Here is a 14099-nt window from a genome sequence, read left to right as displayed (position 1 = left end):
GCTGCTATATATTGGGTCAAAAACATTGAGATTTTTAAGAATTTAGAAATTATAATTTTATGCTTAGATTCTTGCCCTTTATAAATCAAATATTCCTGTATTTCTAAGTCTGAAATAAAATAAGTCTTCTTGGCAGATATCAGTGACCCTGATCTCAATATCTTCCTTCCTTGAGCTGCTCAGTTACCTTTTTCTTGGCACATGACAATCTGCAGATGTCAAAGAATAAGGAGGTGTGTCGTGTGTGGTGCCAACACTTCAGTGTTGGCATAGTATTTTCTGCAATAAAGGTCTAATTTCAGGCTTATGGAGAATTCCTGCTGACTCACATCCTGTGGCATTTTATGGAAAAAATCCAAAACCAGACAATCTGAGGTCCGTGTCACTTTCATAAGGTTTCCACCCTTTTCACCCAAATTGTTGCTTTCACCCCTCATTTCTAATGCTGATAGTTGTGGCTTCTGGAAAAAAAAGTCCTTCCTACCAATTTAAGCCTGGAGATTTGGCCTCCCTATCTACATCTGCACCTGTGTAGTTTGCACCACGTCGTTCTTGGACTCACAATTCCCATCTCACCTCTTCTCCATTGCCTGGCATTTCACTGCTGGTCTCAGCTGAAAATGAGAATTCTAACCTCTGCAGAGAAAGCAATGAATGCCCCAGAGGACAGCCTGGCAGCCTCCACCCCGCAGTCTCCCGAGGATCAGTTTTCCCAGCCTGTGGTGTTCTGTATCCAGGGCTTGCCTGGAAAATGTGATGCTGACTGTGGAAAAGAACACAGCTGGGCTCTTTCCCTGACTGCTCCCTCAGCTGCAGCATGGTTCTCTAGGAAACCCTCCAGCCCCTCCCAAGGTTCTGGGCTTTCCTTATTGTTTCCTTGGCATTGCTAGCCTTAATCATCTCCTTCTGAGTCTGGGCAGGAGGAAAAAGTGTCCTCAGTGCTTGCTGTGAGTGTTGCAAGGAAGGGTCACCTTGGTGACTCCCACAGCTGAAAGAGTGGGAATGGAAATGTATTACAAGCACTGAATCAGCAATTCAGTGAAATGAAATAATTTTAAAATGCTTATCAGCTATGTTTACTGTGCAGTTAATAAATGTTATACTAATAGAATTCCAGAAATATTCCTGACCTCTCACAAAGTACAGATATATATGTGTATAAATATAAATGTATATATTATAGCCCCCATATATATGATTATACAGTTTGTCTTTTATAATAATTTCAACACAGTGCTAAGGTTGCTATTATATATGATCCCAAAATCCTCTGAATAACATGCAGGCTCTGAGCCCTTTGTCTAGCTCTAACTTCAGCCAGGCTCAAGCTTCTAGTAAATATTCCTCTTCTCTTCTAGCAGAATTTGTACTTCAGTAATGAAGCATTGCATCCCAGTGCGTTCCCTTGGCTGGCTGTGGTATTCAGAGGTCAGGCTACATGTCCCAGTATTTCCTTTTGTCCTTAATGATTATTCTATGAATTTTGTGCATGGCTTGTTTGGGCGTCCCCCTCCAGAAAACAATGTGGAATGTATTTTTTAACCTTTGGTTGGTGACAACCTTTGGTGAGACAAACCCAGTGAAGAATACAGTCAGTGCCTGGTCACTTCCTTTCCTTTCCTGTTGATGCTTTTCTTCTGGTCCCACATCGCCACGTATCAGCCACTAAATGTTCAGAGGATTCATTTAGCTACAGCCACAGCAGAAAACAATGAGGAGGTGGTACAATATTTGCTATGATTTTTCTTATTGGATGAGAGATGCAAGAAAATAGTCAGATGATCAAAAACAGGGTAATCAATCAGTCAGCTTGTTCACAAAGGTAAAATACATAGAAAACAGAGCTTTGGGTTAGGGTTTCTGGCTTTGGGGTAAAGAATTTGATTGTGAGAATTGATGTAGCCTGCTTCCCCGGACTGTTGAAACATGAATTGTATCCCTGTGATATTCTCCCTGTTCTTTTGCAAACCTGACTGATTTGTGTCCTGGAAGGGAAGCCTGAACAGAAGCTGAACTTGCCCTTAGTGGAACAGTTCGTTTCTTTGGAACAAATGATGGCCGTTATCTCGTGAAAATGGGTATGAAGCAAAAGAAAGAAAAATACTAAAATGAAAAGTCACAAATTGTGATGAACTCTTCCACTTTGTAAGAAAAGGCTTTTAAGACATAGGTGTTAAAAATCAACTCCCATATAACAACTTTAAAGGGTTTAATTGCATTTAAGTTATCTGCTGTGCAAGCAAATTTTGACAGTAAAAACAAAGGTTCCTCACTGTTGAGATAAAAATAGTTTTTCAGAGGGACTGTGAGAACCAGGTGTGCTAGTACCCAAAAAAGTCTTTAGAAGAATGGTAGAGTGATGGAGATCCCTCCTTCATCTGTAGGAGCCCTTGCTGTGTCTTTTGTGGATCTCAGAGTTCTCTGTGTTCTGAAGTCCCTACATTATGTCCCATAATACAGTTACTATTTAGTTATCCTGGCTGTGAAAATATTTGGGAAGAAATTGGAAGGGAAATGGAAAATGGAAAATTGGTATGGAAAATTCACCTGGAAGGAACCAGTTTGGAAGTTTTCCCACATGCAATTTAAGTGCACTAGCAAGTGTTAGTTGGGAAAGAGATGTCACATGCTCTGTGCCATTGGCTGTGATTTGGGAAAGTTGTTTGATGAAATTTTGAACCATCATTAGAAAACTCTGCTTGAACTTTGGCAACTCTTGTCATGTTTCAGCAGTCCTCACCAATTTTTGCCCTCAGATGTCTCCCAGGAGTTGCTAGCTGGAAGTAGGGCAATGTGAATAATGTTTTGGAGGTTGGGTGGTTTTGGATTTCTTTCAGTTGTGTTGCCAAACACACAAAAAATGACAGGAGATCCAGTCACTTCAAGATAGCTTCCAAGAGAAATGTGTAGAAGAGGTATCAACTCAAACTGATCACATTAGTTCTTCTGGCTGAAAAGGAATGCTGAAATATTGCTGTAGGCTGGATGAAATATAACACTTGATCCAGTAAAGAAGCACTTAATTTTGGGCTGTTTTATTAAAGAATGGGAAACCACAAATTGTAATCCTATTAATTATTAATACATGCAACTTGAATAAACCTGAGAAGACTCTCTAATACCCACTTCTATTGCAAATTAGAATTAAATTCCATCCCTCACAAATATCTGACAGACCTGATCTGAAATAGCTCAATTGATGTCAGTCCCAGACCCTTCAGACAACATTACTGAATGCTTAACTGCCCTGAAAATCAAAAACTGTACCCCACTATCTGAGATGGATCTCTTGTCCAGAAAATTAGACTGATTATTTCCTCTTTTACCTTTGGTGACTATTAGGATAATTGATCAGGGACCTCCAGCCTGATCCCACTGGAAGGTTGTTATCATGCCTGTCTGTCTGGTCTCCTCTTCTTCGAGATTGAACAGCCTCAGATCTGTCAGCCTTTTCTTGTGGGCTGAGTTTTCACAATTTCTGACAGCCTTTTGCTGTCCTTTGAGTTTCCTCCAGTTTCAACTCTTACTGCTGTCCTACAAACTGCTGGCAGTTTTTTCCACTTGTTGTGACCAGTAAATTTTAGGTTGGTTCCCCAGGGAAATAGGACTTACTAATCACATTTTATGTCTGTCTGTTTGCTTTTTCTATCTACTTGACTCTTAATTTTTTAACTCTTCTGCCAGTTTCAAGCAAATGTGTCAGCAGTTAAATGTCTCTAAGATATTAGGTCCTTATTTTTTTCATTTAAGAAGTGGTAAGGTGTAGGAGAGACATCTGATTAGAATGCTCACCAGTGAAAGGCTGCAACATGACAAAATCCTGCAGACACTGAGGCACCTCCATGGCAGAAAAGTGCTACAAACAACATTTTTCTCATGCAGTAGGGGACACACAAACACCCTGGGAGCTGGGGTGCATTGCTTCTCCCCCTAACACAAAGAAGACTTGTGAGAATATGTTGGATTGTCTGGCTCCCTGACAGATACATTCATAATTTTTCTTTATTTCATAAAAAACCAGTAACATATATGTGGCAGATGTTTCCCAAAGTTAGACTTCTACTACCATGGAAATCCAGCCGTGGGAGGCCTGGCTTTGTGTCACTAGAAAGCCACAGACACAATGCCACCACAGGTGGCCATTTCAGGTTTCTGATGGTGCTGTTCCACCTCCATCAAACTCCTTAATTTGCAGGCACGTGGTCCAGAATCCGTGTCTTTGCTCCAGGGCCTTCTCTGTGAGCAGTGTGATACTTGCTCCCTTGTTTTCCTTCAGTGAATATTAAGGGAATTTGTGTAATAACACAGCCATTTGGACTAAGTGCCTAAGGATCCTGCTTCCCATTCCTGCAGCACGGAGGTGAGGATATTCTTGTGAATGCAAATCTCTTCACAGGAGGGGATGCAGTGAAAATATGCTGCACCAGACAACTAATGGAAAAAAAATATTTTGTCCTTCTCTGGCAGTTTTTTCAACCTAGGCCTTGAGACTTTTTTCAGAGACTTTCAATTTTGAGCCCAAAAAGAAAAATCAAGATGAAGAAAAAGAATGAAAAAAAACAACAAGGAAAAAAAAAATATTGCATGCCACGTCTGTGTAAGAATCTGTAGCTTATCCCTGTCACCAGTTGCCCATCCATTAGCCAAACTGACCAGGGGCCCCAGACACCCTCTGCTTCCTGCTCAGAAGTGATGCTTCAGAGCTGCTTCCTGCTGCAAGCAACAGGGAATCCACAGACTTCAGCCACGTAAACAACAAAGGCATTTGTCCCTTCTCCACAAAGCCCTTGCCCCACAAAGAGTTTGGTGGGAAAAAACAACTAGATAGGGTAAAAAAAGGAACAGCTCCTTGAATGAAGGGTAGGTAGGATCCTGTTGTCCTGGCAGGAGTAATTATGCAGTTTTAGGACACAATAGGGACAAGTAAATAAACAATCATATAAAATTAGTTTTTCAAGGGTGTGTCCCTAAAATTCCACATGCCTGGAACCATAATTACATGCCTAGGAGCAGAGAGACATATCCAAGGTACTTTAGAGTACTCTGGGGCTTGACAGCAATGAACCTGCTCCTCCAGTTTTGTTACCATCAGCATTCAGCCACACTAGAATAAAGCTGCTTTGGGGATGTCCATGCAGACTGAGCTCACACCTCCTGTTTATAGATGGACAAAGCCAAATACAAAGTACATATCCCAGATTCCAGCAAAGCTACCAATAGAAGCATTCACACCTCTACCTTTAGGCAGCTCTGTCTGAAAATTAGTGGGTTTATGCCATCTCATTCCTACTTCCACATCTGTTCTCACCTGAGACAATTTATTATTTCATTTCTAGCTGGAAGGTTTTGTCCTTTGCAATGCCCCTGGCAAACCAACAGGTTTTGTGGGGTCTACACACGAAGTGCATGTAGTGGTAAATGTATTTCTGATCTTGCATGCCATTTGCATGAATGCCATCTCATTTTCTCGAAGCAGCATCTTGCACCTACTTCGCGTCTGCCTCATCCAAGTGTATGGGTGCGCTGGGATGCATGCCTGCTGAGAGCCACCCTGGGGCCACGGCTGCAGGCGGCTGCAGTGGTGCAGTCTGCAGCGCAGACAGAGCTGAAGGCAGCATCCACTCCTGCTGAGATGCTGAGGTGCTGCGCCCGGGAGGCGGCACAGCTGCGGGCTGCCGCATTCCAGATGTATTCTGCATGGGATGCTGACCCCCGGTAAACTTGTTGAGCTGCAGGAGCAGGAAAGCGCATAATCGGTGTTGCCAGGGCCAGCCCTTATCTCCCTCGGGTTGTTATTTGAATAATTAAGCAAACAAAGGGCCGCTGGGCTGCTGCTGCTCTGGCTTCTGCTCGGACTCCTCGGCAGGGCTGCCCGGGAAGCCCTGACAGAGCCAGAGAGCCTGGGGGAGTCGTGACAGGTCGGGGAGGAGACGGGAGGGGGCTTGTCCGGTTCCTCTGCCGCTTCTTTGTGTCCTGTTTTTAATGAGCTTTTGGCGGTCAGAGGAGCAGATGCACAAACAAAGGCTCGCCGGCCCCGCTTGGCCAAGGCAAGGCTTGGTGCCCCCTCCCATCGCTCCGGCCATGCCCAGGGATCGTCCACGGACACGGAGCCTCCCCTGCGCGCAGCAGAAAGAGGCTGATGAGCCCGGGAGCACACTGATTTCAGAATGGGGCTCTGGGAGATGCTCTGTGAACTGGGAGTCAGCCTGATGTAGCACGGAGCGATGCACAGGGTTTGATTGCATTCTGTCTGTCAGCCACCAGCTCTTCCACAGCTCCCCAGGTCTGGTCTCATGCTGGGCTGAGATCTGCTCAGGGTGGCAGTACAGCTGAAGTTTCAGGGAGCTGCTTCTAGCTCCACATCTCTTTGCTGCTATTGTCCGGCCAAGGCGGAGGCACTTTTTAAAATTAAGACAGATTTAAAAAGTTTTGATGGGTTTTCCTGTTATTTGAGGCAGGTGAGAATGCTGAGACAGAGAGTAGAGTATCTCTAGAAGCATTGCACGTTGGATTTAGATCCCAGGAAGTTCTCCACACTTACACTGTCTCTGGAGAGGGAGGAAATCCCATCCTGGACTCACCCAACTACATTAATATGTTCAGCTTTTCTCACTAGATCCCTGTGCTTCAGCACTGATGGTCTCTGGTGCAATCTGGGCTATGCTAGATACTCCACAAATCTGAAGGATGACACAAAGGCTGTGCAGAGATCACAGCCTAAATGGCTGGATGAGGAAGCTGCCATCCCTTAAACCACCGGGATTTTGATTTTGTAACCAGACATTTGTTCCCCATAGCCATCACAGCAACAATACATTACATGAATCTTTCACTTGGATTCCAGGTGACTGTCTTTCTCCTATGCTCTGGCTGATTTTTCTCTCAGAGGTTCCCCATGGCATGTTCAAGTGAAAATCCACTTGTAAAAGCCCCACTGAAGCTCAAAATAGAAAATTCAGTTTAGCAAAATACATATGACATCGTACACCATGTATTGGTAAAGCTACCTCACATCTTTTCCGATTCTCACTTTCCCCAAACATCTACCATTTTCAATGATACTTGGTTCTAATTTTTATTTGATCTTCCTAGAGAATTAGTCTCTACTACACCAGGTAAATAATTTGAATCAGGTTGAAATCCTGCATCTGTTGACTGACTCTTCAGAATAAAGTTACTTTTGTGTTTAAATGTTTACAGGGTTAGGGTCCCATTCAAAGAAGTTGCCTTCTTGTTCTCATTGGCACCATAAATGTCCCTGGTACTCCAGGGATGGCAATTCATGCACTGAAGCAGCAGTTCCTGCAGAATTATTCAAGTTACCAAGATTATACCTACAGCCAGGCAAAGTGCTGAAGGATTGTGTCCCATTTAGGAAGCGCAGTGTAAAAACTGAGATCTCACCAGGATCACTCAGGGAGGTAGAAACAAACTGTGCTTTTGAAATGTAGAGTTGCCTGTGGATGAGCCACAGTCACAGTGTGCAAGCTCCTTGCTGCCAGCTGCTCAGTTCCATGTGTGCCCTCGCCAGGTTGGTGTGTTCGAAGGGCCAGCCCCTCTCTCTCCTTCCCTTCTTCAGCACTGCAGGGCAGGAGGAGGCAGGGGACATGGCAAATGCCAAAGGGCCTGGAGAGGCAGGCTAGCATTCATCTCTCTTGGCTTAGATGTGCTTAGGGCAAACAGTAGGTATTTGTTCCCATAAAGCTCAGGCGCCACAATAATTTTCAACAATTTTCAACATCCCCTCCTTCCAAACCATTCACTTAATAGCAATGACTGTGCATGAAAACAGAGCCCAAGTGGTGTTGCAGCAAGCTGTAGCTGCACATCATCTGACTAAGTTTTAGAAAAGCTACTTGCTAAAATCAATATAGGGGCATGCTTTCTACAGCTGTCTTTTGGAAGCTCTTGTAGGAATGCAGAAATCATTAAAGTGAGCTGACAGTGACTTTACTGTTTTCTATGGATCCTGTAACAATTTCATGTCCATAGTTTTTTTTAACTTACCCTATAATTTAATTTTTTTGTTGACTGCCTAAACTGCTTTTGAGGCAAACACTTCTTGCAGATCATCCAACCCTTATCAATATTTTTTCTCTTTGTACTCAAACCCAACAAAACCAGCATCACCACAAATAAAGTTAATAAAACTAGCTTTTTTAGCAGCAGGTACCTTTGGTTTTCACTAAGTATCTGTCTCTAGCACACTAGCACGAACATGCAGCACAGTTTCAGCAAGGTCAGTAGTTGAACTCACTGCCAGAGCTCCCCAAATCACTCAGCAATACCAATGACCTGACCCACAGTATGATGGAGGTGGGGGTATTAATGAAGGCTGCCAATATTCTGGTTTAAGAGCTCATAAGAATCACAAGTGCAGGTTTTATTTGCATGGTGTTGACTTGCTGCCACTTGAATCACATGAGTCTTATTTGACTTTTCATGGATTTTATTTGATCTCGAGGAAAACTTTAGCTTCTCCCATTCCCTGTATCTTTCTGTGAGCAACAGGGGTGTAATTTCAAAGGAAATTACACTCTTTCCCCAGTACAGTAAAACAGCTGGAATTGCATTGCATGCAAAATAAAATCACTGCCTCATTAACTTAGTCATTTGTGGACAATCTCCCATGCAATTTGCAGGGAAAGAGGAAAAGGTGGCATGTGCATATGTACACATATGCATGCATAGTTATGTACCCAGCTGTGTATTTCTATCTACCTGATTATCCACTTGTTTATCTATATACCTCTCTTTACTGATCTATCTCCCCCGTAGGATCTATATTGTGTGTATGGATAACACGTTAACGACCACTGTGTGTTTACTTTTCCCACAAACTTCTTTTTAACAGTCACTAGTTAATAATTTTGATTAAAAGGTGGGAAGGGCAGCTGTGGCATTAGCTGGGATGTGGCCAGCTGGGGTGGCTGGGTACATGGTTAGGGGACTCCACGTCGTGAACCCAGCACTGTCGCTGCCAGACACTTCACACCCGGGGGTACAGTCGCTGCCAGCAGGAACACGGCTGTGTCTCACTGACAGTACCTCCTGTGGCTGGCCTTTGGGATCTTTTCTGTTGGGGGGGGGGGGGGATTTTAAGAAACCCCAAAAAAGCACGATGAAGCGCCAGACGACGCTGAATCTTACTGCTGAGGCCCTCCTGCCACCGAGCAGGGAAGAGGGAGAGCTCCCGCCGCCCGTCCGAAGGGGAGCATCCCGGCGGGATGCGCGGGGGGGCCCTGGGGCCGGGAAGGGAGGCGGGATCGTGCTGGGGAGGGAGGGCGGGGGCTCGGCCCCGGGCCCCGCCCCGGGCACAAGAGGGGCGGCTCCGTTCGCCGGGGTCCCGCATCCCCGCCGGGCGGTGCGGGGCGTGCGGAGCGCCTCGGCTTGGCTCGACTCGGCTTGGCTCGCCTCGGCTCGGCGCGGCGCGGTTCGGCGCGGCTCGGCTCGGCTCGGCTTGGCTTGGCTTGGCTTGGCTTGAGTCGGCGCGGCTGCCGTCGGGCAGAGGGCTCGCTCCGCGCCCCGCAGCGCGGGCGGCCGCGGGATGGAGCTCGGCGCGGCGCGGCTGCTGGCGGTCCTGCTGTGCCTGGCTCCAGGTAAGCCCTTGGGCAACCCCGCGTTACCGGGGTCCGGCAGCTCCGCGGCACCCCGAGGAGAGGGGGCGTGGGGATGCCCGGGTGCCGCGGAGGGCGCGGTGCGGCTTTCCTGCGGTTTGTCGGGGCTGCTTGGGCGGCTGGGACAGGGCGATCCCCGGGTGGGACGGAACGCCCGTGGCTGCGGGCTTGCTGACCCCTCCTGTCCTGTCCTCTTGGCCTCTCCTGTCCGCCCGGCCGGTGCTGGCCCGTCGGAGAGGGCTGCCTGCCACGGCAGTGTCCTGCCCGCTTGGCTCCAGCATCAGCTGTCGTTTCCGAGAGCAAAATGTCCCTGGAGCCAAACGCGGGAAACCTGTCATCGGAAGAACCTGCTCGGAATGCAAGTGATTAAAGAACGGGGAAACGCTAGCGGAATGGGGAATGTCCCGGTCTGGCCGCGCTTCCTTGTGGCCCGTTGAAGCCGGCCGGGCTGTCACGGCTGGCGTCCCGGTGAGCCGGGATTCCTGAAGGTGATGGCAGCAGCTAGGGAGGAGTGAAAATCTTTCCCTGTGGTACTCCCAAATGTTGCACAAGCTGGGCTGGTGTCTCAGAGCAAGCACTGGCACCCAGAGGGCAATCACAGCCCTCACCAGCGCCAGCGGCTCCAGCTGGGTGCGATGCAAGCCGTTGTGCCGACTGTCTGGGAGTAATACAGATTTGCCTAACTTCTTAGGAGGAAAGAGATAAAGTTAGAAAATCATGGCATAAAATAAATTAATGGGATTTCAGATTTGTGACAAACTGTAAAAATAGTTTCTTTGCATAATTCATTGATCAGTAGTCTCAAAGACGTATATTCAATTTATTATAAGAAAAGCTGGTAATCCCCAAGGGAGTGAGATCATCAGATGAAGGTTCACTTCATTTCAATGTCCCACATCCTCTTGTTAGACCTTGAAGTTGGCAATGCAAGAAAACAGGAACTCCACCCTGGCTGGCTGAATTGTAGCGCTCTGCAGCTAGCTCCTGACCATCTGCCTTTGCTTCCTGTTATGACAGAATTTTTGAACTTTTTGGGATGTGTGAAAAATCATGATTTACCCTTTGCTGCTAAATAGGTGATGTGAAAGTGTCCACTTAGAGCCTGATGAATATTCCTGTATATAATACTTTTCTGATTGAGTAGCATTTACTTGTTTATTGGGTTTATTAGAGAGGTTTCATACATGTTTTCGCAGGTTTATTTATTTCTCTGGATCAGCCAACCCTTAGTGTCCAAAAAGATGTCCTCACAATAATGGCAAACAACACACTAAATATTACTTGCAGGTAAGGACGAGTCTGTTCAGCATGATTTTGATGACTGGTAATTTATGCAGTGAGCTTTCGTACAGAATCACAAATGATGTGATCTCTCTCCTGTCAGGTCCCCTGTTTTCTCTCCACTCCCTTTGTGCCTTCTGCCTCACTTTTCCCTGACAAGTTTTAGAAATTACGTGGGAGGGCTGCGGCAAAAGAGAGCTGGGGAGTGTAGGGTGGCTGGGGAGGAAGCATCGGCTGTGTCCTTGTGGATCCTGCTGGTGAGCCCTACTCTCAACGCTCTCTTTTGGGTGATTTGTCACTTAGATTCAGCAGAATGTAAATCTTAGCAATAGGTTGTGTGTGTGAATTTTTCCTACATGGTTTGACACTCTTTGTGTGGGTGAAGCCCGTCCCTCTCCATAGCCACAGAGAGTGGTGGGGCTGGGGTTCATATCAGGAGTGTCTGCTGCTCTAACATGTGCTTTCTCAGAGGTCAGAGACCGCTGGAGTGGTCGTGGCCAAGCAAGCAGAGCAATGCTGAGAGGCGTATCTCCGTGACAGAATGCAGTGATGGCCCCTACTGCAAGACACTTACCCTGAGCAAAGTCATTGGCAATGACACAGGGGACTACAAGTGCCTTTACAGGGACAGCCAGGCAGCTACAACCATTTATGTTTATGTTCAAGGTAAGTGCTTACCACAGGTCTCAGGTGTCTTTTCCCTAGCATCAAGAGAAGAAAGAAATATAGTGTCTCAAAACAATTTTGATGCTAAAATTTAATAATCCTAAAATATTTGATCCTATGAAACATTTTTCTTGTTTTCATGTTGAGTAATTAAATTCAGGTGTGCTAGTTGCCACCAACACAGAAGCCTTTGTACCTCTAATTCTGAACTGACCCACCATGCGCAGTACATGGTCTGCTGTTCTCCACCCAGAATTTAGCATACGCATCTCTGCTGAGCTCTGAGCCTGTCCTCCTGAATGCAGAGCTATTACTGACCTCAGCAGGAGTTCCATATGAGAGAGGGTTACAGAGGTTTTATATTTGTTAAAGATTACGGGTCCGATCTCGTGTACAATTTGTACTGATACCATTCAAAAAACCCCAAAAATCACCCAAACCCCAAAGCACAAACTTTCATACATTTGCTGACTCTGGTGGTGAAATCTGTGTCGGCTGTAAGAGCTCAGTTTTCAGCTGAGTGTCGCAGACACTGCAAAGCTTTCAGTTATACACTCAGCTTCAATAAGTGCATTCATTGAGGCATCTGCCTTTTTGCACTGATGGCTTCACCCTCGTTTCCATATGCATCCTGTTTCCTCTTTATTGTTAACTTATAGTTACCATTTTGAGACATGAGATGTAATGAAGTACATGACTTAGCTTGTTTTATAATATCATGGAGCTATTCTTTTGGTGTTCTGGTCTGACTTTGAAAAGGATGCTGCCATCAGGGGAGTCAGTGTAACATGTCACAATTTTTAACTGATATTTCCTGTAATACTTATGCAAGGAAAGTCACGCTAGGGTAAATCAGTTTTTTGTCGACAAAAGGACTGCTGTAGCAGGAAGCCATTCTCCAAAGTGCACTCTGCTGCTGATAACTGTTTTGAGAATAATGATATTCTAAATCTGGGGGGTGGGGTGTCTATAAAAACATGTACCTCCTTTATTTAGTCTCATTATTTCAGTGCTTTGTGACATGGAAAACAATACAACTGACTTGTGAAAAAATAGGGAAATAAGAAAACTGGAAATGTTTCCAGTTTCCATAATCATGTGATGAATAATACCCACTTATCAATTGAATGTTATTCTAGATTACAGATCACCATTTGTGACTTCAGTTAGTGATCAGCTTGGCATTGTATACATCACTAAGAACAAAACTGTGGTAGTGCCGTGCCTTGGAACCGTATCAAATCTCAATGTCTCTCTACATGCGGTAAGGAAAAAGCCTGCTATTTTTTCAAGAGTTAGTTGAAGTCACTCTGGCATAAATACGTTGTTTGAAGTAAAAATACATTTCTTAAAAACTCCTTTCCATCATTGTGAGTTTCATAGCCTGTGATTACAAGATGAGTGCTGTACCTGTGCTCTCAGAGCACGTACTAATTCCCTGAGCTAGAATGTTAAAATGGGGACCCTGCAGTTGTGGAAAATGCTGGAGGTGACAATTCAGGGTTGTTCTATTTTTGAATTCTGACTATGTGTTTTATCAATATTCCAAACAGAAATATCCAGAAAAGATATTTGTTCCTGATGGTAAATCCATTTCATGGAATAATAAAAAAGGCTTCACTATACCCAGTCATTTAATCAACTATGCAGGCATGGTCTTCTGCGAAGCTAAAATAGATGACGAAAGCTACCAGTCTGTGATATACATAGTTGCAGTTGTAGGTAAGCCAAAGGTTTTTATTTCTCTGTAACCAATGTTCTTTTGCTTTCTACAGCATACTGAACCAATTACATTTGGTTGGACACTAGGTTATTCAATACTGACAATGCAGCTAATGCAAAATGGATGTTGAGATTTATATCACTTTTCTTTTAAATGCAACGTATTGTGTTCTTTCTGGTTGATCACTGGGATAAGTGCTTCTATTTTTAGTGTTTTACATTGATGCCAGGGATTTTAATTTTTTTTTTCTGACAATGCAAACCTTTTTCCTAAAATCCCTTATCCACAATCTCAGTCACAGTGGAAGGAAATGAGAGGCAAGCAACCATCAGCAGAAGATGAAAAGAAATTGCTCTGAGTGGATACCAAGGGAAGGGTGGATCTGAAGATCTCACTGTGAGCTGGGTTGTCTTGTCTCCCTAAAGACCTGTGTCTCAACTCTCACAGGGGCTTTATGCTCTCCTGGTACAATTTGTCAGTTGTTCCGCATATCCCAGAAATAATGTGATAATTCTGTGGAGGCTTAAGCCTAAATTGAAACTAAGCAGGTCTTTCTCTTTCAGCTGAAGACGTAGTGACCATTTCAAATATCCAAACGACACCAAGGCAGTCTCTCCTGGCTTGTCAGAAAGGCATAGCCTTCCCTCTTTACTCTGTGTAGAAGGCTTTTACTTCTCCACAAAATTCACAAATCCTCACTCTGATTTTGGAGGAATTTCTACATAATATCTGTAGAATTTCTGCATTCAGAATATTCTCTTTTGAAATATTTTACTGCACAAAGTAAATTTTGGATAGCTTTGCCACTGCCC

General features: G+C 44.9%; 1 protein-coding gene across 1 annotated transcript in view; it reads left to right on the top strand.

The window, feature by feature from the left end:
• Positions 1-9353: 9353 nt before the first annotated feature.
• KDR (kinase insert domain receptor) overlaps positions 9354-14099 on the top strand; it is a 30354-nt gene continuing 25608 nt past the window's right edge. Inside the window, exons 1-5 of the mRNA XM_084204909.1 lie at positions 9354-9599; positions 10814-10904; positions 11368-11564; positions 12704-12828; positions 13118-13286. Coding sequence (XP_084061035.1) covers positions 9548-9599; positions 10814-10904; positions 11368-11564; positions 12704-12828; positions 13118-13286 — 634 coding nt within the window. The 5' untranslated portion in view covers positions 9354-9547. The remainder of the gene's footprint in view (positions 9600-10813; positions 10905-11367; positions 11565-12703; positions 12829-13117; positions 13287-14099) is intronic.

Source organism: Fringilla coelebs, assembly GCF_963513975.1.
Source record: "Fringilla coelebs genome assembly, chromosome: 4".
NCBI classification, from domain to species: Eukaryota; Metazoa; Chordata; class Aves; order Passeriformes; family Fringillidae; genus Fringilla; species Fringilla coelebs.
Note: the sequence above shows the minus strand (reverse complement) of the source record. Positions and strands in the feature narration are given on the sequence as shown.